Source organism: Mytilus californianus, unplaced genomic scaffold (genome assembly GCF_021869535.1).
Source record: "Mytilus californianus isolate M0D057914Y unplaced genomic scaffold, xbMytCali1.0.p SCAF_9, whole genome shotgun sequence".
In the NCBI taxonomy this organism is placed as follows: Eukaryota; Metazoa; Mollusca; class Bivalvia; order Mytilida; family Mytilidae; genus Mytilus; species Mytilus californianus.
In genome coordinates, this window is record NW_026262745.1 from 84,256,419 (window position 1) to 84,280,121 (window position 23,703).

Here is a 23,703-nt window from a genome sequence, read left to right on the forward strand (position 1 = left end):
CAACCTGAACAAAATTCATTATAGTTTTTTGCTGTGCAATTTATGAACCAAAGAAATAATGAGTTTAGAACTTAAACAAATTGGAAAATTTGTCAACAGTAAAAAGAATTGATTAGAATGTTAAATCTTTTTACCTGTGAATTTTTATGTGACTGCCATTCATAGAAGTTTTTAATAATCTGAAACAGGCGTTCAAAGTACTTTCCTGTCATAACTTAACAGTATTATGAACTCCCCTTGTGCTGTTGAATAAATAAGTAATGATCCCACATTGTTGGATTATTATATACATTTAAGCAGCACAATATATGTCACTTGAAGTGTTTACTGTGTTGTTGAATGACTATTATTTAAAGAAAGATATCAGTTTTGATATATAATACCCTTATTACAGGATGATGTGCCAATGGCTCAGAGAAAGAGGTTTACTAGGGTAGAAATGGCCAGAGTGTTAATGGAGAGAAACCAATATAAAGAACGATTAATGGAATTACAAGAGGCTGTTCGATGGACAGAGATGATCAGAGCATCTAGAGAACACCCAGAAATCGCCACAACACAAAAACAGAAAAAGTCCTCCATTTGGAATTTGTAAGTAAAGTGTTGTCAGTTGATGTGCAAAACATATGTGTTGTCTTGTAAAAAGTAAGGGGGGAGTTGAAAGGAACAACGGGGAATTTTGATATTGTTGACGATTGTTTACAGGCAAAATATTATATCTTATTCAGATGTAAACAAAAACAGAATGTCCAACAAAAAAGTTTGTTGTATGGAGATGATTTAAAAAAGAACCATGATGTATGTTCTTCATTGTAATTAGCCAAATGAGAAAAGAGGAGGGGGAATGAAACCAAAAAAAACAAACAGCAGTAATATGATCTAAAAAACCCAATTCTAAAGATTTCTAGAACAGGCTGTATGAATCAATATTTGAAATATCACCTCAGTGTGTTTTGGGGCACTTCAGGTGATAGCTTTACTATATATTGTCAAACTATTTGGTGGTTTCAATTATTTGTAAATGTTTAAACAATTGAATGATTTGGGGGGGGGGGGGGGGGGAAATCTTGTCATAAATGTTATGAGATAGTTGGGTCTTTTATTAAGAGTCATGTAGTTATTTACAGAAAATTTCTTAAGAGAAAATTTTTTTTCAGGTCTTTAATAATTTCGGTGTAGCTTGAATTCAATAACTCTATTGTTTGCATAAAAAAATTCATGCAAAGTGTAGATAAGATGTTTAATATGGAAAGTTGTAAAAATGTACAAATTACCTCAAAGCTTAAAATGTCACTGCTGCCACCAATGTACCGATAACATAGGAAAGGGATTCAAATATGTGATCGTCTCCAGCTTAAACTACCACTCTTTTAACTATGTCAAAGGAAATCTCAAAAAAGACTTTTTTGTAGAAGAAATGATAAAATCTGTTTTCAGATATCCTAATGAAGGGTATTAACTCTATTACATTGCAAAATAGTTGATCCCATGTTATATCAGTAAAGTGGTTATGAAGTTTTTGACTGACTAAAATTTGTATGCTACAAAGGCACATGCAAATTTATTGACAGTGATATATATTCTCTTTCTTTTTATCATATAAATTGATTGCATTTATGATATAATCTCAGTTTAATGGTAGTAACACTTTCAAAATATACCAGGCCTTGATTTTATTCTATCGATAAAATTATAAGATGGTCCATAATATGGGCCACTGGATCTTATAATAATGTAATGATGAAAGGGCAATTCAATGTTGTCTTGCTAGTCCTTATCAGATATTTTCTAAATTCCTATGCATAGATGTAAGAAAGAGAGCTAAATTTGAATTCACAACTAAAGAGGGTAAATGAGATGTAGTTTGTGATAAAGTCATAGGTGGTACAATAGCTTCTATTTAATCAGATTCCTAAAATGTATTCTGATGTGTGAAATTTTCAATCTTAAAGAGATTGTAGCAAATTGAGTATACTCAACATCTTCTGTTATCTTTAAGATAATTTGAAGATGAGGATGAAATAAGTACTGCAAAAAAATTGCAGATGTAATCAATTATTTTTTTCCATTTTCAGTTTTGGTCAGCTTGTAGCACCTGACCCGATTCCTGCCAGCAATCCTAACAAGAAGGGAAAGCCCAAAACACAAATTGTTTGAAACCATACTTTAAACAGCATCACAATCAATGTAGAATTTTATAAGAGCCTCTCCAGATAAATTTGTATGGGGGTCTATGAAGACAATTTATTCTGACCCCAATGAAAGCTATTGCTTATACTGATTATTCCAGTGGTGCTATTCAGAAACTTTCTGAATAACTCCATTTCCACCAGAAATTTAGATATTAATGCCTTTAAAGAAATCCAAAACATTTTTCTGGTACTGATGGAATGAAGATAGTAGATCTGAAAATTATAACTATTTTTTATCAAATTTTGTTGAAAATAGTATTAAAATCAAATATTTGTGATTTGCTCTGTTATGCTGTTTAGAGTATGGGATTATGCATAAATTTAAAGTTTGACATAAACTTGTAATTCACAAACAGTTATGGTATTGAGAATTTGACTTCATTCTGTTTTTGATGTATAATAATCAGGTGTATATTCTAATTATTTATTAAATGATTTAAATTTTCTTTGAATACAAATTTAACCTATTTTGGAAAAGAATTCTTTCAAATTGTATAATAAAAAAAAAAACCTTAATGTATGAGGAAGATATTATGATATTATAGCATTGGTAATAAAACAATTGTCAATGAGAATTACAAAGTTTATGTCAACTATTATTTGAATACCTCAGTTCTAACTAATGGTGCCTATTTTTAATAATATACATGTGATCCATTCAAACTTGATCTCTTAAGCAGGTTTAATACATCATTTTTGTTAGTGTTATCTTGTTGAGGTTTTTTTTAGTTATTCTAGTTGTGAGTGTTGTCTTTTCTTTTTAAATCTTGTTCCTTTTATGAAAGGAATTGAAATTTTTATATTTTCCCCACATACATTTTATTTAAGACTTAAGTCATTATTGTTTTGATTTGTTAGATGGAAATTAAAGATTTTCAACTACATATTTTATTTAAAGACTTACATTGCAAGTTTTTCATGGTATTTATCACTTAAATTGAAATCCTCCACATGGTTTTATAATAAAGACTAAAGCTTTTTTTAGTTTTGATTAGTTGGATTAAAATTTTAGATTTACCACACATATAGTTCATAACTTGTAAAGACTTTGATTTAATTTAATTTAATGTGTTGATATATCAACGAATTGTACTAAATAGTAGGTTGTGACTAGATGGTGTTCTGTGAGGGTTCTGTAGTAGACACATATTAATTCATTCTTTCATTGTTCAGTTTGCATCTTTGGGTAAATAGTTTTATAGGACACGTACTATGTTCTAGACATCTGAAATTTAACTTTGAATCTCTAGTATAAAATAGGTTATCAAAAACATAAAGGAGATTTGAATCACATATCAAAAACATAAAGGAGATTTGAATCACATACTATGTATTCAATTGTGTAACATTCATTAAACATTACAAATATATGTGTATACATTATTTATTACACAAGTGTAAACAAGTGTAGAAATTCATTCACATTCCTACAGACTTTCATTACATTAATGATAGTACATGTATATGACAAATATATGAATGTATTTGAATAGACATCAATCTATAATCAATAATTTAATGGTGCTAATCATAGAACTGAGGTTATTTATTGTGTAAGGACCAGCTTATACTTACCTGATACTGTTTTACCATTTTTGAACCATTTTGCTTAACCTAAAGGTCATGTAGAAGTATTTTACTTTTAATCTAGTGACTGATTGTTTGATTTTTAGCTTGTCTATAAGATTTCAGAATTATTATAAAATTATAATAAATTAAAATAAGTCAAGAGTTTCTTAAAAAACTAAATAATTTGAAAACATTTGTAAAATGTATCAGTATGAAACATTACACTTTTATGATAAATCTTCAAATACTTCGACTAGACCTTAAAGCTTTTGACTAAGTGGTTTTGACATATCAAAGATTACAGGTTAGCTCAGGATCTGGTCCATATGTAAATCATTAGGGATCAATAAGAGATCAAAAAGTCCATTCTGTCTCATTTCTTATTCATCCTTATTGAGAAATTAATTCACATTTATTTTTACAGGTTTTCCTGTTCTTTCTATTTTTGCATGCCATACATAATTTAATTCTTTGATCCATATTGATCCCTATTGGTGTTTTAATCTTTTGTAAAAAAAAAATAAACTTGATTGTTATTTTAAATATTTTTTTATTTTGTGAAGAAAAATGAATTCATGTTATTGCATGATTTAAAATGTTTGTTATATGTTTTATTTTAATAAAATTGTTTAAATTGAAAACCTTATTTGTCAATATGGATCAAAGATGTTAAGTGTGTTTTTTCATTTTTTTAGACGATGTTTTCTTGGCATTTTTTTCCCCGTAGGATTCTTTTCGATTGAAACTAATGAAAGAATGGAAATACAAAAGAAACAAAAAAAAAAATAAAAATTCAGTGTTATGATAGCCCTGTCTCTTGTCTTATATAAGAATATCACTTCAGCAAGGAAACCTAACAATATTGGTGGCATAAGTTGAGATTTGAATTTTATAACAATTGATGGTTGTTTTCATAATGTACAGTGGCAAATAATTCATGCATATTCAGGATAGAAAAAAAGCCTTATATTTGGCTTGCCCCTCTTAAAGTTGATTTACTACACAAAAGTATCAGCATCAACACTTGCTATAGTAGTGGTATTATATTGTATTTTGTCAAAGATACTACTCTCACAAACTACAGTAATCCTCCTTTCATTGAGTTACCCTTTTAATAGAAGTGAGGCCATAGATTAGAAATGGGCTCGGGGATGAATTACAAAATAAATGCTGCTTCAACAAATATAGAAACTAGCAGAGGAGTGGACTCCTAAATTGGATCCTTCAAGGAAATTGCAGGGCCAATTTATCCAATTTTAAAATGTAAATGGCTGTTCTCTTTACCCCAAAAGAGTAGAACACACATTACACAATCAAAATGCATTATTATGCAGAAAAAAATTAAAACTCATTCATTCATGCTTCTTCCATATCTGCTCATTTCTTGGAATATTGAATTAAACAAAGTATTTAATCTCAGAACTATGAGGCCTTTGAGCAACTCAGAATTTAGAAACGTTAGAAATCCTTGAAAAATCATGGAAATTTTGAAAAGGTTCTATATTTTCTTGATATTGGAGAAGCTGTTGAAAATATTTTTTAAAGATTTACACTTTAAAGCATTATCTTGTTGCACTTGCTTCTTTCATTGTCTGGAATGTTGTTTATTTGAATATGGTATGTTCTTGTTTACAAATGCTAATGCCTAATTTATGCATCAACAGCATTGGACAAAGAAAAAATTTAAAAGATGAAGATATGTTGCTGATGATGTTGCAAAATCGATGAATGAACCCAAAATTTGAATTGTGTTTATTAGTTATTTTCAATTTACTACTAACCTCTGTTTCTGACTACTAATTCTGTATACAGCATGCTTAACAGTCATGGAGAATTCAGATGTAGAATCAAATTGGAACTTCCTGCCACAGTGTCATAGTGAGACAAATTGATCACTGACAAAAATTCAACAGTCAATTTGTTTGGTTAATTTTCGTCAAAATCAAATTTTTAAGTTTAAGAGTATTGTTTCAACCAAAATGTGACAAGTTTCGAGAATCAGACATGTAACAAAATTATAAGAAAGAAGTAACTTTTCATTAAATGAAAAAAAAAAGATCACTTTTTATTGATTCTTCCTGGCAGGAAGGATCATGATTCACTCATTTGTAATTTAAATTATTGAGAATTTTTTTGTTGAAAAAAAAGAGTTTTTGGTAAGTTAAGACCTTAAATGCATCGTTGGCATTTTTTGTTAATTCTTGAAAAACTAAATGAAAATGATATTCACATTGCATGCATGCGTGTAACATGATATACAGTTTTGACACATGTCTTTCATTTGTTCAAACTGAAACATAATCTCACTCTTTGAAAAATAATTATTAGAGTCAACAAATGTGAAATGAGATTTCTGTTATTCGTACGTAATTTAATTTTGGATGCCACACGTTTTCTGATCGGCTGAAAGTTTTTGTCTATCAGCTCATAGACATAATTTTTGTCATGTGACCATGATGTCATCAATGTTCTTTTCATGATTTACTCCTTCAAAATGGAATTTAGAATTAAATTAGAAGGAATGACTGTAATATTTTTTCTGTCTATGAAGAAATAACATCAAAAATGTGGAGCACACTTTTAAACAACACGCTACACAGGTTATTCAGTGTGCACCACATTTTTGATGTTATTTCTTCATAGACAGAAAAAATATTAGTCAATCCTTTAATAGAAACAATGTATATTAAAAAAGTTGGCTAAATAATATTTTTTCTTTTATGATTTAGATATATGTTCATAAATGTACACATAATATGATTTTGCATAAAAAGTAATTATTTCAGCTAAATCTTTTAAGTTTTTGTTGATAATGCTCTCTTTTTAGATAATTGACAAACTACAGATTTGTTAACTCACATACATGTACATATTCACACTTTGCTAGCCTGTAGTCAGTGTTGTAAAACTGCATGTAAACATTCACTAAATAAAGTCAATTGCAACTTTTAAAATCAGAAACCGAAAAAAAGGGAAAATCTTTTAACCTATAATTCCTTTCGTTTCAGTTTCATGCCCAGTTAGTATGTGAAGATGGTGCTAGTTGTTACCCATTCTACATCGTGTTTTAATGACTTTTAAACTTGGGGAAAGTTTAAGTGTTTACATGGCAGATATATATATATATATAGACTATTTATTTTATTAACACAAGTTATATGCATTTGTGCCAAATTTATTTCTATGTTATATTTAACTTGACTGATTTTAAAACTGCATGATTGGCATGTGTTTTAGTGAATGTTGTACAGTTTTAATTAAAAGTATATTTATCTCTTATGTGTGAATTCTCTTTAAGCTTTCCCTTAATGCTTACATTTAACCAATTTGACTGAAATACAAATCCTGCATCCTTGCTTTCCTTTCAAGGATCCTAAAACGCTGTTTTCTACCTGTTGTTTTAAAGACCTTTCGGAAACCCCCCTTTAAAAATTTGGAGGCAGAAATTTCAATGGGTGATGTAATAATTTACCATCACTGAAGATAGAACTGAGTGTTGTTAGATCCTTGTAAGGGAAGCGTGGACATAGGATCTGTATTTTAATTAGATTGACACTGAGCTAGATACTGAAAATTCAGAAATATTTGCGATGTATTTATAATTTTTGTAACGGGATAGGGTTTGCAAAAATAAAAACTAACATTTTGATTATTTGTATGCATCACTTTCTTAAATCACAACAATAAATCTTGCATTTATGTCTGTTGTTAAAATTTTTAATAATTAATGCATGGAAAATATCTGAATTTACAGTACTATGACATTTCTATAGTTACTTAACACAGAAGAATATGGCATATTTGATTTCCATTGTGATGACTTAATTCCCTTGAATGCTAAACACAGATGTTATTTTTCCAACATCATTGTCAATATATCAACTGAGATGTTCTATGCTATTACTAACCTCCTCAGTGGTCTTCTAGTATGGTACTCGCCTGCAGTGCAGGAGGTAGTGGGTTTAAACCTAGGCCAGGTCAAACCAAAGACGTGAAAATTGGTATTTGCTACTTCTCTACTAAGCATGCAGAATTTAGGAGTAAGAGCAACGATTGGTTGACTTGGAGTATTAATAATGTGTCCTGGTAGGATGACATGTCTTTCTGGGCAGTGTTACCTTGTGAACATTAAGATTACAGATCAGGGTGTATGTCTTGTACAAAGCAGGTTTTATATTCATATCACATTATCATATGCTCATCCTGAATATGCATTTAGTTTGCTACTGGACATTAAACAGTCATCAATCAATCCGATTACTCAGATTGACTTAAATTTTGCAACAGTTTTAGTGATGTTTGCAAAGCAACCACTTTTTGTCATTGTCATTTAAATTTTCTGTTGTGATGTTGAAAAATAGCAAGAAAACTTTTTATTTTCTTCATATTGAGATAAAAAGCTAACATAACGTCATGTTTCATTTCAGAATGACTACTGATAAACATCATAACTTTTTGCTGTTCTCAAGCACATTTTTATACGACCGCAAAAAAATTTTGTGGTCGTATATTGGTATGACGTTGGCGTCGTCGTCGTCGTCCGGCGTCGTCGTCCGGCGTCGTCGTCCGAAGACACATTGGTTTTCGCACTCTAACTTTAGTTTAAGTGAATGGATCTTTTTGAAATTTGACCATAAGGTTAAATACCACAAAAGGAAGGTTGGGATTGATTTTGGGGGTTATGGTACCAACAGTTAAGGAATTAGGGGCCAAAAAGGGGCCAAAAATAAGCATTTTCTAGTTTCCAGACAATAACTGTGGAACGGTGTATGGATCTCTCTGAAATTATACTACAAGTTTCCATACCACAAAGGGATGGTTAGGATTTGCTTTGGGGGGTTATGGCTCAAACCGTTTAGGAATTAGGGGCAAAAAAGGGGGAAAAACAAGGTTGTCCTGGTTAATGGACAAATACTTTAGTACAAAACATAATTTAAAGCAGTGTAAGGGAGATAAATCAAATACATCATTGAAATTATCTCCCTTACACTGCTTTTAAATTATGTATAAAGTAATGGTTAATGAACAATAAAGATAATTTAAAACAGTGTAAGGGAGGTAATCCAAATACAACGTTTTGGTTACTTCCCTTACACTGCTTTTAAATTATGTTTAAAAAAATGCATATTTATAAAGGAAGACCAGTAAAAATATCTGCAAATGTTGCATCTTTTTTTTTACAAAAAAATCCATATGAAAGATTTGACACTATATTTTTAATTCTATTATAAAATAGATTAAGTTAGCACTATGGTAAATTTAAATGGGTAATTATGGTTGCCAACTCCATTGGAAATTTGAATTGAGATTATGACCATATCTTGAGGGAAAGAATATTTTGGGGGAAAAAAGGGGGGGGGGGGGGGATAAAAAGAAATTGTGGGGGGTCAATTTTTTCTCATTTCAGATTTCAGAAATTAAAAAGAATTATTCTTCAAATATTATTTTTTTTTCAAATTTCAAATATTGAAAAATTTCAAGAAGAAATCTTTAATTGCACAGTATGGCGCATTAGATTTGTAAAATCTTTGATCACATTTATTTATTTGTTATTCCGAATCTAACAGTGTATTTAGATTTTTAATTTTGGGTCCAGTTTTCAAATTGGTCTACATTAAGGTCCAAAGGGTCCAAAATTAAACTTTCTTTGATTTTAGCAAAAATTGAATATATGAGGTTCTTTGATATGCTGAATCTAAACATGTATTTAGATTTTTGATTTTTGGCCCAGTTTTCAAGTTGGTCCAAATTGGGGTCCAAAATTAAACTTTGTTTGATTTCAACAAAAATTGAATATATGGGGTTCTTTGATATGCTGAATCTAACCATGTATTTATATCTTTTATTTGTGGACCCCGTTATCAAATTGGTTCATATTGAGGTCAAAAGGGTCCAAAATTAAACATTGTTTGATTTCATCTAAAATTGAATTATTGGGGTTCTTTGATATTCCAAATCTAACCGTGTATTTATTTTTAATTTTGGGTCCTGTTTTTTAAATTGGTCTACATTAAGGTCCAAAGGGTCCAAAATTAAACTTAGTTTGATTTTAACAAAAATTGAATTATTGGGGTTCTTTGATATGCTGAATCTAAACATGTGTTTAGATTTTTTGATTATGGGCCCAGTTTTCAAGTTGGTCCAAGATAGGGTCCAGTATTTAAACTTTGTTTGATTTTAACAAAAATTGAATATATGAGGTTCTTTGATATGCTGAATCTAAACATGTGTTTAGATTTTTGATTATGGGCCCAGTTTTCAAGTTGGTCCAAGTTGGGGTCCAAAATTAAACTTTTTTTTATTTCAACAAAAATTGAATATATGGGGTTCTTTGATATGTTTAATCTAACCATGAATTTAGATTTTTTATTTGTGGACCCCGCTATCAAATTGGTTCATATTGAGGTCAAAAGGGTCCAAAATTAAACTTTGTTTAATTTCATCAAAAATTGAATTATTGGGGTTCTTTGATATTCCAAATCTAACCGTATATTTAGATTTTTAATTTTAAGTCCCGTTTTTTAAATTGGTCTACATTAAGGTCCAAAGGGTCCAAAATTAAACTTAAGTTTGATTTTAGCAAAAATTGAATTCTTGGGGTTCTTTGATATGCTGAATCTAAACATGTGTTTAGATTTTTGATTATGGGCCCAGTTTTCAAGTTTGTCCAAGTTGGGGTCCAAAATTAAACTTTGTTTGATTTTAACAAAAATTGAATATATGGGGTTCTTTGATATGCTGAATCTAACCATGTATTTTGATTTTGGACATTGGACCATAATAGGTAAATTAAAAAAATTCAAGTTCTTAGACCACATTCTTTCTGTGTCAGAAACCTATGCTGTGTCAAATATTTAATAACAATCCAAATTCAGAGCTGTATCAAGCTTGAATGTTGTGTCCATACTTGCCCCAACTGTTCAGGGTTCGACCTCTGCGGTCGTATCAAGCTGCGCCCCAGCGAAGCATTTTATTTTAAATTGAATTGAATATTTCAGAAATAGTTCAGAATGCCACAGCCCTAAGTTTACCATTGTTATCTTTGGAATCAATTTCTAAATGGACATGAATGGAAATTAGTGTATTGAATGCATATTTAGACTTCTTTTTGAAATAAACCTAGCAAAATGAGAGACATAGGGATGCTTATCTGACCACAGTGTAAACTATTTGTAGAAAGTTTTATACTTAAGAAGATACAATACCTTAATAATTCATATCTTGGCCTAAATTTTATGGTTCATTTGTATTGGGTGTACATGTCAGTTAATTAGGGTTCATCTGATCTTGACCTCATTTTCATGGCCCGTTGAGCAACGTTTAGTTTTTGTGGTTAGGTCTGTTTCTCAGATACTATAAACAACAGGTAAACTATATTTAGTGTATGGAATAAAGCTTGGTGCACATGTGTGTCTGTGTGGGTTCATCTGAATTGACTTCATTTTCATAGATCATTAATAAAGTTAATCTTTATCAATTATGTGATAGCTGTAGTAAACACTTTCAATATAAGATTCAAACATAATCAGTAATGCAGGTGAGACATATCTGCATGTTCACTCTTGTTTAGTTGGAAGGCCAGATCATGAGTTTAAATACTGGAAGAAATACAAATTTTTAGTAACTTTTATTGGAGAAAATGATAAAACCAGAAAATTGTGTCCCCTAGATAAGTTCTCAGCAACCCCAAAAAAATATGATATAAGTTTTTCTACTAAAACATTGCTGTGGTCCATGTGTTAACTTTGGACGGTAAAAAAATATAAAAAGATCCATCAAGCCATTAGAAACTGATTATAATATGAAAGATATGTTGAAATATGTTATGAACACTACAATCATTAAACATACACAGTCACGCAAATCATATATTCATATGTGGACCTTCATGTACAAAAGATAATGAAACATTGTCTGGGATCAAACTTCATTCTGTGGTGATATCAAATAACATTCATGGGTTTCTGACATTTATTGCAACAAATGGGATATTTATATTTTTCTTTGTAATCAATCTTAATAATATAGCATACAAGTAGAAGAGCCTGGAAGATTTCTTGATTTGTTAGCTTACCTGGCCCTATGAGCCATGTGAGCTATTGCAATCACTTGGCATCCATTGTATTAAATTGTTTTAAAAATCTCTGATAACAATGGACTGATTTCAACAAAACTTAAGCTGAATGATCCTAAGGGTATTTGGTATGAAATTTTTCACTCTTGTCAAACAATCAACATGACCAACATACCAACCTTGGAGAAAAATGAACACAAGGGTAAAATGTGTTGTTTCATATCTTGAAAACTTTAATATATTAAGGAAATATGAAGGAAAACAATCCTCAGAATGTCAATATCATGTCTAGTCCTGTAGTTATATTACATTTATTATTTATTGTTTATTAGGGTGTAACCTTGTTGACTAGTTGTCCCATCTGGTAGTTCATTTTCAGAACAAGTTAATAACATGGAACTATATATCTGGTTCACTGGTATAAGCCAGTAGTAATATATCAATGTTTTTGTCTACTGCATACAAGTCTATCTCAAAACTGTTATTAAAAAACGCAAACCACTGTACATATGACATGATGGTGAAGAGAAAACTTCAAAGAAAACAGATAAACAGCAACTAAGCAACCTGCAATAGACATTTAGTGGCAGAAACACATATATTTGAAGATGAACAAGATTTAAGCTATACGTAACCCAAATTACAAACCTTGACATGTACAGTAAACATCTACATATTAGTTATATTCTCAAGGTTTCCTTCATTATTTATATAATTATGGCTATCTGAGGTTCTCATCTGTTAAAACTGATTGCCATTTCTAAAGTTTGGCAGGGAAATGTTGCCAAGGAAATTAGTTACTGAAAAAATGTAATAAATTCCAAAAAAGTATTAACAAACCTAACAATGGCAAAGTATGAATCAAATTCCTTAACCTGACTTGTATTGTGTTCAGTCTTTTATTGCACTGTGAAATATTATTCATATACAATATACATGCATCTTTAAATATATCACCCCACTAAGTATAGTAGTGGATGGGAAAATGGAATCATTTTAAGTGTGATTGTGTTACATGGTGTCATTAACAAAGGTAAAACCATGAGAAATATAAAAACATTATTAATTGGTATCATTCCTATCAGATCTACAAATAAATTGTTTTTTCATATCTGTTCATTACCTGAAACAAATGGTTTGCTGATGATAACTTCAGTATTCTTTGCTTAATTGCTTTAATTACTTACACAGATGGAAGATATAGCAAATGAGAGAAATCTATTTACTTTAGAGTCAATGGGTCAGAAGTCAAGGTCACTGTTCGGAAATATTGAGAACTTTTTATTCCCCAATAAAGGGGCATTAAGTGTTACCCTTTTCTGTTTGAATGTCTGTCCGTACCTGAATTGGTTTCCATTTCTAAAGCTCTAGCTTTAGTTTGCTTCAACCAAATGTTATGAAACTTATACACAATGCTTATGACCACAAAACACAAATCAAGTTTGAATTTGGGTGGTGTCACCTTTACCGTTCTAGAGATGCTTTTTATTCGACTGCAAAAAATATTTGCGGTCGTATATTGGTATGACGTCGGCGTTGTCGTCGTCCGAAGACACATTGGTTTTCGCACTCTAACTTAAGTTTAAGTGAATGGATCTCTATGAAACTTTACCATAAGGTTCAATACCACAAAAGGAAGGTTGGGATTGATTTGGGGGGTTATGGTACCAACAGTAAAGGAATTAGGGGCCAAAAATAAGCATTTTTGTAACTTCCAGACATAACTTGTGTGTTAGTGTATGGATCTCTCTGACATTGTACCACAAGGTTCCATATCACACAGGGAATGCTGGGATTGATTTTGGGGGTAATTGCCTCAAAATATCAGGAATTAGGGGCTAAAAAAGGGGCAAAAAACAAGCATTTTTCTAGTTTCATGACAATAACTTGTGTGTAAGTGTATGGATCTTTCTGAAATTGTACTACAAGGTTCCATATCACAAAGGGAAAGCTGGAATTGAGTTTGGGGGTAATTGCCCAAAACGTTTAGGAATAAGGGGCCAAAAATGGGCCAAAAATAAGCATTTTTCTAGTTTCCAGACAATAACTTGTGTTCAAGTGTATGGATCTCTTTGAAATTGTACTGCAAGGTACCATACCACAAAGGGAAGGCTGGGATTGAGTTTGGGGGTGATGAATCATAAGGGGGTTCAAAAAATTTGGGGGGGGGGGGGGGGTTTCCTTTTTTTCCTATTTTTTTTCTTTTAAAATTTTCCATTTTAAGTTGGTTATTTCTGTTTTATATTTTAAAGCAAATAATAATGATATGGTAGGAGATACACACCAAACAGGATGTGTAAATTATTATATAATAAGTATTGTGCAATAGCAAGAAATTTTCAATTGCACAGTATTGCACAATAGCAATAATCTTCAATTGCACAGTATTGCGCAATAGCAAGAAATATTCAATTGCACAGTATTGTGCAATAGCAAGAAATATCCAATAGCACAATATTGCGCAATAGCAAGAAATTGTCAATTGTACAGTATTGCGCAATAGCAAGAAATATTCAATTGCACAGTATTGTGCAAAAGAAGATACTTCGTATAAATTGCTTATTTCTTGACCAATTTCAATGGGGTTTTATTCTTGAATTCTTGGGGTTCTTTAATATGCTGATTCTAATCGTGTATTAAGTTTTTGGATTTTGGGCCCCATTTTTAAATTGGTCCACATTGAGGTTCAAAGGGTCCAAAATTTAACTTTGTTTGAATTCATCAAAAATTTAATTATTGGGGTTCTTTGATATGCCGAATCTAACCGTGTATTTAGATCCTTAATTTTTGGTTCCGTTTTCAAATTGGTCTACATTAAGGTCCAAAGGGTCCAAAATTAAACTTAGTTTGATTTTAACAAAAATTGAATTTTTAGGGTTCTTTGATATGCTGAATCTAAACATGTATTTAGATTTTTGATTATGGGCCCAGTTTTCAAGTTGGTCCAAATCGGGGTCCTAAATTAAACTTTGTTTGATTTCAACAAAAATTGAATATATGGGGTTCTTTGATATGCTGAATCTAACCATGTATTTAGATTTTTGATTTTTGGGCCCCGTTATCAACTTTGTCCATATTGAGGTCAAAAGGGTCCAAAATTAAACTTTGTTTGATTTCATCAAAAATTGAATTCTTGGGGTTCTTTGATATGCTGAATCTAACCATGTATTTAGATTTTGGATATTGGACCATAATAGGTGAATGTCCAATTTAAAATTTTTAAGTTCTTAGACCACATTCATTCTGTGTCAGAAACCTATGCTGTGTCAAATATTTAATCACAATCCAAATTCAGAGCTGTATCAAGCTTGAATGTTGTGTCCATACTTGCCCCAACTGTTCAGGGTTCGACCTCTGCGGTCGTATCAAGCTGCGCCCTGCGGAGCATTTTATTATTACTTGTTTTGTACTATTATTGACTGAAGTGATTGATGGCTTCACCAATCCAAGGGAAATTGGCTCCTACAGTGGCCTGTGCAAGTAAAAAGTCAAGAAATTACTGTCAATATATTCAAGTTTTCTTCTACACCTTGTATAAAGCAATTAATGCTTTTGCTTTGTCTATTTGTTCATGAATTGTATACTCTTGCTTGTTCATTGCTTTTGTGTTGTTTGTAACTCTGTGGATGACATGTTCCCTGCATGTATGTTGTGTATATGATACTGAATGACATGTTCCTCCTTGTATGTTGTGTATGTGTTACTGAATGACATGTCCCCTACTTGTATGTTGTGTATATGTTACTGAATGACATGTTCCCTACTTGTATGTTGTGTATATGTTACTGAATGACATGTTCCCTACTTGTATGTTGTGTATATGTTACTGAATGACATGTTCCCTGCTTGTATGTTGTGCATATGTTACTGAATAACGTGTTTCCTGCTTGTATGTTGTGTGTAAAGGTTACTGAATGACTTGTTCCCTGCTTGTATGTTGTGTATGACTCACTGAATGACATGTTTCGTCCTTGATTATTTGTTTTAGATCAGAATTTTCTAAGAAACTGAACAGGTATGTGATTGCCACGAGTTACTCCTAACATAGCATGTTCCTAGACTAACTTAGAAAGCTGTAATTTAACTTTTATATCATTAACAATGCTAGCTTGAACATTCCCAGTGGATCAGATCATACAGATTTATGACTTAAAAGTGTTGCTATCTATTTCCCACTTATATCAAATTAATTGCACCAATCACGGTTGTGGATCTGCACAAATTATAGGATACATATATATGTTTGTATTAGCTCATAAGGGCTGATTGATTTTTGTCTCGCGACAAAAGTCGAATTCAAGACATGGGAATTACAATTTGGCGGTTTGCGGCGGCGGCAGCGGTGTAAACTATTTGAAATAAGCTTTATATTTCAGAGGCTAGTAGACCTAGAGGCTTCATACCTTGTACATAGATGCTTTATGTAATGAAATATGCTTCCGTCATATGTCCCTTGTCCTTAGTTTATTTTTATTCGTTATGTGAATTTCTCACTATGAGTAATAGGATAAATATATTTGGTATATGGGTTCCTTGCAAAGTCTACATGTCTGTCAGGCAGGGTTCAGATGACTTCGACCGACCTCATTCCACGGATCACTAATCCAGGTAAAAATTACATGATTATGTCCATTGCTCTGATACTGTAAGCAGTAGGTTAACTTTATTTGGTACATGTTTGGCATGTTTCATCTGACCTTGACCTCATTTTCACAGTTCATTGGTCAATTTTAAGTTTTTGTGTTATGGTCTGTTTTCTAATACTATGAGCAATAGGTCAACTATATTTGGTGTATGGAATGATTGTAAGGTTTACATGTGTGTCTGGTAGGTATCATCTGTCCTTGACCTCATTTTCATGGTTCATTGGTCAATGTAAAGTTTTCCCAATTAAGTCTGTTTATCAGTTACTATATAAGGCAATAAGGTCAACTACATTTAAAGTGAGGAATGATTGTAAGGTCTACATGTTTGTTTGGCAGGGTTCACCTAACTTTGGCCCTTTTTGTCGAGCCTTCGACTTTAGTCGAAAAAGCGAGACATAGCGATCCTACATTCCGTCGGCGTCGCCAGCGGCGTCCACAAATATTCACTCTGTGGTTAAAGTTTTTGAAATTTTAATAACTTTCTTAAACTATCCTGGATTTCTACCAAACTTGGACAGAAGCTTGTTTATGATCATAAGATAGTATCCAGAAGTAAATTTTGTAAAAATAAAATTCCATTTTTTCCATATTTTACTTTTAAATGGACTTAGTTTTTCTGCCAGGAAATATTACATTCACTCTGTGGTTAAAGTTTTTAAAATTTTAATAACTTTTTTAAACTGTCCTTGGTTTGTACCAAACTTGGACAGAAGCTTGTTTATGATCATAAGATAGTATCTACAAGTAAATTTTGTAAAAAAATAAATCCATTTTTTCCTTATTTTACTTTTAAATGGACTTAGATTTTCTGCCAGGAAACAACACATTCACTCTGTGGTTGAAGTTTTTATACGACCGCAAAAAAATTTTTGTGGTCGTATATTGGTATGACTTTGGCGTCGTCGTCGTCGTCCGAAGACACATTGGTTTTCGCACTCTAACTTTAGTTTAAGTGAATGGATCTTTATGAAATTTTACCACAAGGTTCAATACCACAAAAGGAAGGTTGGGATTGATTTTGGGGGTTATGGTAATAACAGTAAAGGAATTAGGGGCCAAAAATAAGCATTTTTGTAACTTCCAGACATAACTTGTGTGTTAATGTATGGATCTCTCTGACATTGTACCACAAGGTTCCATAACACTAAAGGAATGCTGGGATTGATTTTGGGGGTAATTGCCTCCAAATTTTAGGAATTAGGGGCCAAAAAAGGGGCAAAAAACAAGCATTTTTCTAGTTTCATGACAATAACTTGTGTGTAAGTGTATGGATCTTTCTGAAATTGTACTACAAGGTTCCATATCACAAAGGGAAAGCTGGGTTTGAGTTTGGGGGTAATTGCCCTAAACGTTTAGGAATTTGGGGCCAAAAAGGGGCCAAAAAACACATTTTTTTCTAGTTTCCAGACAATAACTTGTGTTCAAGTGTATGGATCTCTCTGAAATTGTACTGCAAGGTACCATACCACAAAGGGAAGGCTGGGATTGAGTTTGGGGGTGATGAATCATAATGGGGGTTCAAAAAATTTTGGGGGGGGATTTATTTTTTTTTCCTTTTTTTTCTTTCTTTCCTTTTTTGTTTCTTTTAAAATTTTCCATTTTAAGTTGGTTATTTCTGATTTATATTTAAAATCAAATAATAATGATATGGTAGGAGATACACACCAAACAGGATGTGTAAATTATTATATAATAAGTATTGTGCAATAGCAAGAAATTTTCAATTGCACAGTATTGCACAATAGCAAGAAATCTTCAATTGCACAGTATTGCGCAATAGCAAGAAATCTTCAATTGCACAGTATTGCGCAATAGCAAGAAATATCCAATAGCACAATATTGCGCAATAGCAAGAAATTGTCAATTGTACAGTATTGCGCAATAGCAAGAAATATTTAATAGCACAGGATTGTGCAAAAGAAGATACTTCCTATAAATTGCTTATTTCTTGACCAATTTCAATGGGGTTTTATTCTTGATTTCATGGGGTTCTTTAATATGCTGAATCTAACCGTGTATTTAGTTTTTTGGATTTTGGGCCCCATTTTTAAATTGGTCCACATTGAGGTCCAAAGGGTCCAAATTAAACTTTGTTTGATTTCATCAAAAATTGAATTATTGGGGTTCTTTGATATGCCGAATCTAACTGTGTATTTAGATTCTTAAATTTTGGTTCCGTTTTAAATTGGTCTACATTAAGGTCCAAAGGGTCCAAAATTAAACTTAGTTTGATTTTAACAAAAATTGAATTCTTAGGGTTCTTTGATATGCTGAATCTAAACATGTATTTAGATTTTTGATTATGGGCCCAGTTTTCAAGTTGGTCCAAATCGGGGTCCAAAATTAAACTTTGTTTGATTTCAACTAAAATTGAATATATGGGGTTCTTTGATATGCTGAATCTAACCATGTATTTAGATTTTTGATTTTTGGGCCCCGTTATCAACTTTGTCCACATTGAGGTCAAAAGGGTCCAAAATTAAACTTTGTTTGATTTGATCAAAAATTGAATTATTGGGGTTCTTTGATATGCCGAATCTAACCGTGTATTTAGATTCTTAATTTTTGGTTCCGTTTTCAAATTGGTCTACATTAAGGTCCAAAGGGTCCAAAATTAAACTTAGTTTGATTTTAACAAAAATTGAATTCTTAGGGTTCTTTGATATGCTGAATCTAAACATGTATTTAGATTTTTGATTATGGGCCCAGTTTTCAAGTTGGTCCAAATCGGGGTCCAAAATTAAACTTTGTATGATTTCAACAAAAATTGAATATATGGGGTTCTTTGATATGCTGAATCTAACCATGTATTTAGATTTTTGATTTTTGGGCCCCGTTATCAACTTTGTCCACATTGAGGTCAAAAGGGTCCAAAATTAAACTTTGTTTGATTTCATCAAAAATTGAATTCTTGGGGTTCTTTGATATGCTGAATCTAACCATGTATTTAGATTTTGGATATTGGACCATAATAGGTGAATGTCCAATTTAAAATTTTTAAGTTCTTAGACCACATTCAGTCTGTGTTAGAAACCTATGCTGTGTCAAATATTTAATCACAATCCAAATCCAAAGCTGTATCAAGCTTGAATGTTGTGTCCATACTTCCCCCAACTGTTCAGGGTTCGACCTCTGCGGTCGTATCAAGCTGCGCCCTGCGGAGCATTTTATTAAAATTTTAATAACTTTCTTATACTATTTTGGATTTGTACCAAACTTGGACAGAAGCTTGTTTATGATCAAAAGCTAGTATCTAGAAGGAAATTTTGTAAAAAAATAAATCCATTTTTTCTGTATTTTACTTTCAAATGGACTTAGATTTTCTGCCGGGAAACAACATATTCACTCTGTGGTTAAAGTTTTTAAAATTTTAATAACTTTCTTATACTATTTTGGATTTGTACCAAACTTGGACAGAAACTTGTTTATGATCAAATGCTAGTATCTAGAAGGAAATTTTGTTTTCTTCCAGTTAACATTACATTCAGTCTGCAGTTAAAGTTTTTAAACATTTATTAGATTCATAAACTATCCTGGATTTTTACCAAACTTGGACAGAAGCTTCTTACAATCAAAAGAAAGTATCAAGAGGAATATTTTTATTGATTTACTTCCTCATTTTTGTTGAGCCTGCGATAAACAGAAAAAGAAGGCGAGACACTGGGTTCCACGGAACCCTTACGAATTTTTAAATGGTTCATTGATCAACATTATTAAAGTTTTCATGGTTTGGTCTATTTCTTGTATACTATAAATAGTAGGTCAACTTTATTTGGTGTATGAATTGATTGTTAGGAGTATGTGTCTATCAGACTTGTTTTATCTAACCTTGACCTTATTTTCATGGATCAATGATAATGTTTAGTTTATGTGATACTTGTAGTAAAACTTTATCTTAAGGACTATCAACGTAAAATAAATCATGAATAGTAAAAGATGACTCTGGTGTTGTATGCTGTCTTTAACTTACATTAATATTTATGTTTGCAAATTGAGTTTATCTTATATTAAAATATCAGGTGAGTGATGCATAGTCCTATGAATAGCTCTGATTTTTGTGTATCAATAGTGTCCTATATACTTATAAGGTTTTATATATATATATATATCTAATCACTAAAAATAGCCAACTCTTTTCTGACTTTGTTGTAATGCCATCCTCATTTAATATTGCATGTTTCCATTTACTACATAACTGCGTACCCAAAACTCCACATTGCCCTTAATTCCTCATTGCTTAATGATATTCAGAGGTATTTGGACATTATCATAGATCAAATTCTGCTTTTTATCTTTTTTTATGCCCCCGCCATTAAGTTTTACCCTTGTCCGTCTGTACGTCCCGAAATTGGTTTCCATTCTCTAACTTTAGTTTGCCTAAACCAAATGTTATGAGACTTATACACAATGCTAATTACCACAAAACACAGATCAAGTTTGAATTTTGGTGGCGTCACTTTTACCATTCTAGAGTAATGCCCCTTTACAAATGGAAAAATTGCTGAATTTTTCGTTACCACAAAACACAGATCAAGTTTGAATTTTGGTAGCGTCATTTTAACAGTCCTAGAGTTAATCCCCTTTACAAATGGAAAAATTGCTCAATTTTTCATTTCTGTTCTCTTACTTAAGTTTGCCTCGACCAAATGCTATGAAACTTATACACAATGCTTATTACCATAAAACAAGTATGAATTTGGGTAGCGTCACTTTTACAGTTCTATAGTTATGCCCCTTTACAAATGGAATAAATTGCTTCGCTGAGCACAGCTGGATACGACCACAGAGGTCCAACCCTGAACAGTTGGGGCAAAAATGGACACAATATTCGCGCTTGATACAGGTCTGAATTTGGATTGTAATTAAATATTTGACACATAATAGGTTTCTGACACAGAATAACTGTAGTCAAAGAACTTAGAATTGGTTATATGATTTGAATTTATATTCAATTTTTTGCTTTTGTGCAATACACTATGCTGTTGCAAATTGACCTCCCCCCCCCCCAAAAAAAAAAATTGACCCCCCCTTTCTTTTTCTAAAATACATAATTTAAAAGGGGAGGTACAGTGTTCTCCCCAGGCCCTTAAAGGACCGCGGGCCCGCGATGTATAATTTTTCACCGTGGTGGTATCGTTCTTACCGCGATGTATAATTTTTCTCCGTGGTGCTAAAATTTTCAGTTAAAAAATCGTAAATTGGTAAAGTTTTAAACGACTTGTTAAATCTTTTCCGTGCGGTATAAATTCCAGGTGAAATTTGACCAGTCCAAACCAGTTCAACACGGATTGTTTACACCACGTGATCGATTTACCTTTATGAGGTTAACCTTTGTTGATTGACTTTAATCGATGAAATTAACACTTTTTACATGATTCTTTTGTGTTTTAATTTAGAGATCATAACTTAATGATCAAAGAAATCTATTTTAAGGCTTCACTCACCACATGACAAGTCGGCAAATACTTTGTAAACAAACGGTGTTGACCCGATAGTTGTACACACAACGGTACATATTTTGTACATTATAAAGTTAGCTCAATACTTATATTATAGTTTTATATGTCTCTGATTAAACCATGGCCAAAATTATCTTTAATTATGACATAGTTATTGCATGATATTCCGGTTTCAAACTGTCAACAAGTAATTCAAAGGGGAAGGATCACATGACCCAGTTAGTTCACGTAGAATATTCAAGATTATTTACAATTAACTGCAATCTATTCTATTTTAGAAATAAAATGCATGACTGTACCTTCAAACTGGATATATATATCCATATGATCATTAATGAATAACAGAAGTGATCTTGCAATTTTAATCCATAAGCACATGTTGAATCTATTTATATCTACTTGCTGTCATTTGGCGGGAAAATAGGGAGACTTTGTTGTTGACATTGAATATGCTACTTATAGATCTATAGACCTAAGATAAATTTATAGATTTAGGAATTCTTTTTAAATGGATCATGACAAATAAAGATTTAGATTTCAGTGCAGTATTAAGTCTGTATCTATGTTTGATTATCACCAAAGACAAGAAAGGTTAATATTTACATGTTCATGAAATCTATGGCAAAATGTTTTAAAATTTATGAAAAATTTCTTTTTATTAAAATTTAAGATAGAAACTGGTTCAAATTATTACACAATTTTGTTCTTGTTAATTTTAAATCTCCTTATGACAGGAATCTTTTCACATACAACAACTTTCTTTCTAGAAACTAGAAAGTTTTTTAAATTGAACATTTTTGTTCTCTTTTGAATCTGGGAACAGTATATCTAACAATTTATATGTTCCTGTTTGAATGATATTTTATTTTTATTGATCATGGATTTTATAAAAAATTTAATTACTTTAAATTTAGATGAATATTATGTAATGAATCATGTTTTATTTATTTTTAAAAAATATTAAAAGTATACAAACTGTTTATTGATCTTTTTAACCAATAATATTCTGACATAACACAGTACCACAGTATTAAAACTAAACAAGAGACATAAAAACTGTAGTAACTAGAAATATAGCGAAGCAACGGGACACAACTCATTGTATGAATCATTTCACCAAGCTGTTCACACGCGTTACCCTGGTGCTATCCAAAAATCCTGGGGAGAACACTGGAGGTAATTCAAACACAACATTGAATTACCTCCCTTACACTGTAATTTGTACTTATGTAATTGTCCATTAACCAGGACACCCTTGTTTTTCTCACTTTTTTGCCCCGAATATCTAAACGGTTTGAGCCAAAACCCCTCAAAGCCAATCCTAACCATTTTTTTTGTGGTATGGAAACTTGTGGTATAATTTCAGAGAGATCCATACACCGTTCCACAGGTTATTGTCTGGAAACTAGAAAAATGCTTATTTGGGCCCCTTTTTGGCCCCTAATTCCTACATTGTTAGGACTATAACCCCCAAAATCAATCCCAACCTTCCTTTTGTGGTTATAAACCTTGTGTTTAAATTTCATAGATTTCTATTTACATTTACTAAAGTTATTGTTCGGAAACCAAATGTCTTCGAACTACAACGCAAGATACCAATATACGACCGCAAAATTTTTTGCGGTCGTATAAAAATTACTGAATTTTTATACGACCGCAAAAAAATTTTTGTGGTCGTATATTGGTATGACGTTGGCGTCGTCGTCGTCGTCGTCGTCGTCGTCGTCCTGCGTCGTCCGAAGACACATTGGTTTTCGCACTCT

At 31.7% G+C, this 23,703-nt stretch overlaps 1 protein-coding gene across 14 annotated transcripts in view; it reads left to right on the forward strand.

The window, feature by feature from the left end:
- Positions 1-23,703, forward strand: part of LOC127714107 (C-Jun-amino-terminal kinase-interacting protein 4-like) — a 117,646-nt gene that overhangs the window by 23,198 nt on the left and 70,745 nt on the right. For 11 of the 14 annotated variants that reach the window (XM_052220069.1, XM_052220077.1, XM_052220071.1 and 8 more), the window contains 2 exons: positions 395-591; positions 15,824-15,850. In XM_052220069.1, the coding sequence (XP_052076029.1) occupies positions 395-591; positions 15,824-15,850 (224 nt within the window). The remainder of the gene's footprint in view (positions 1-394; positions 592-15,823; positions 15,851-23,703) is intronic. The other 3 variants (XM_052220072.1, XM_052220082.1, XM_052220079.1) reach the window with 1 other exon arrangement.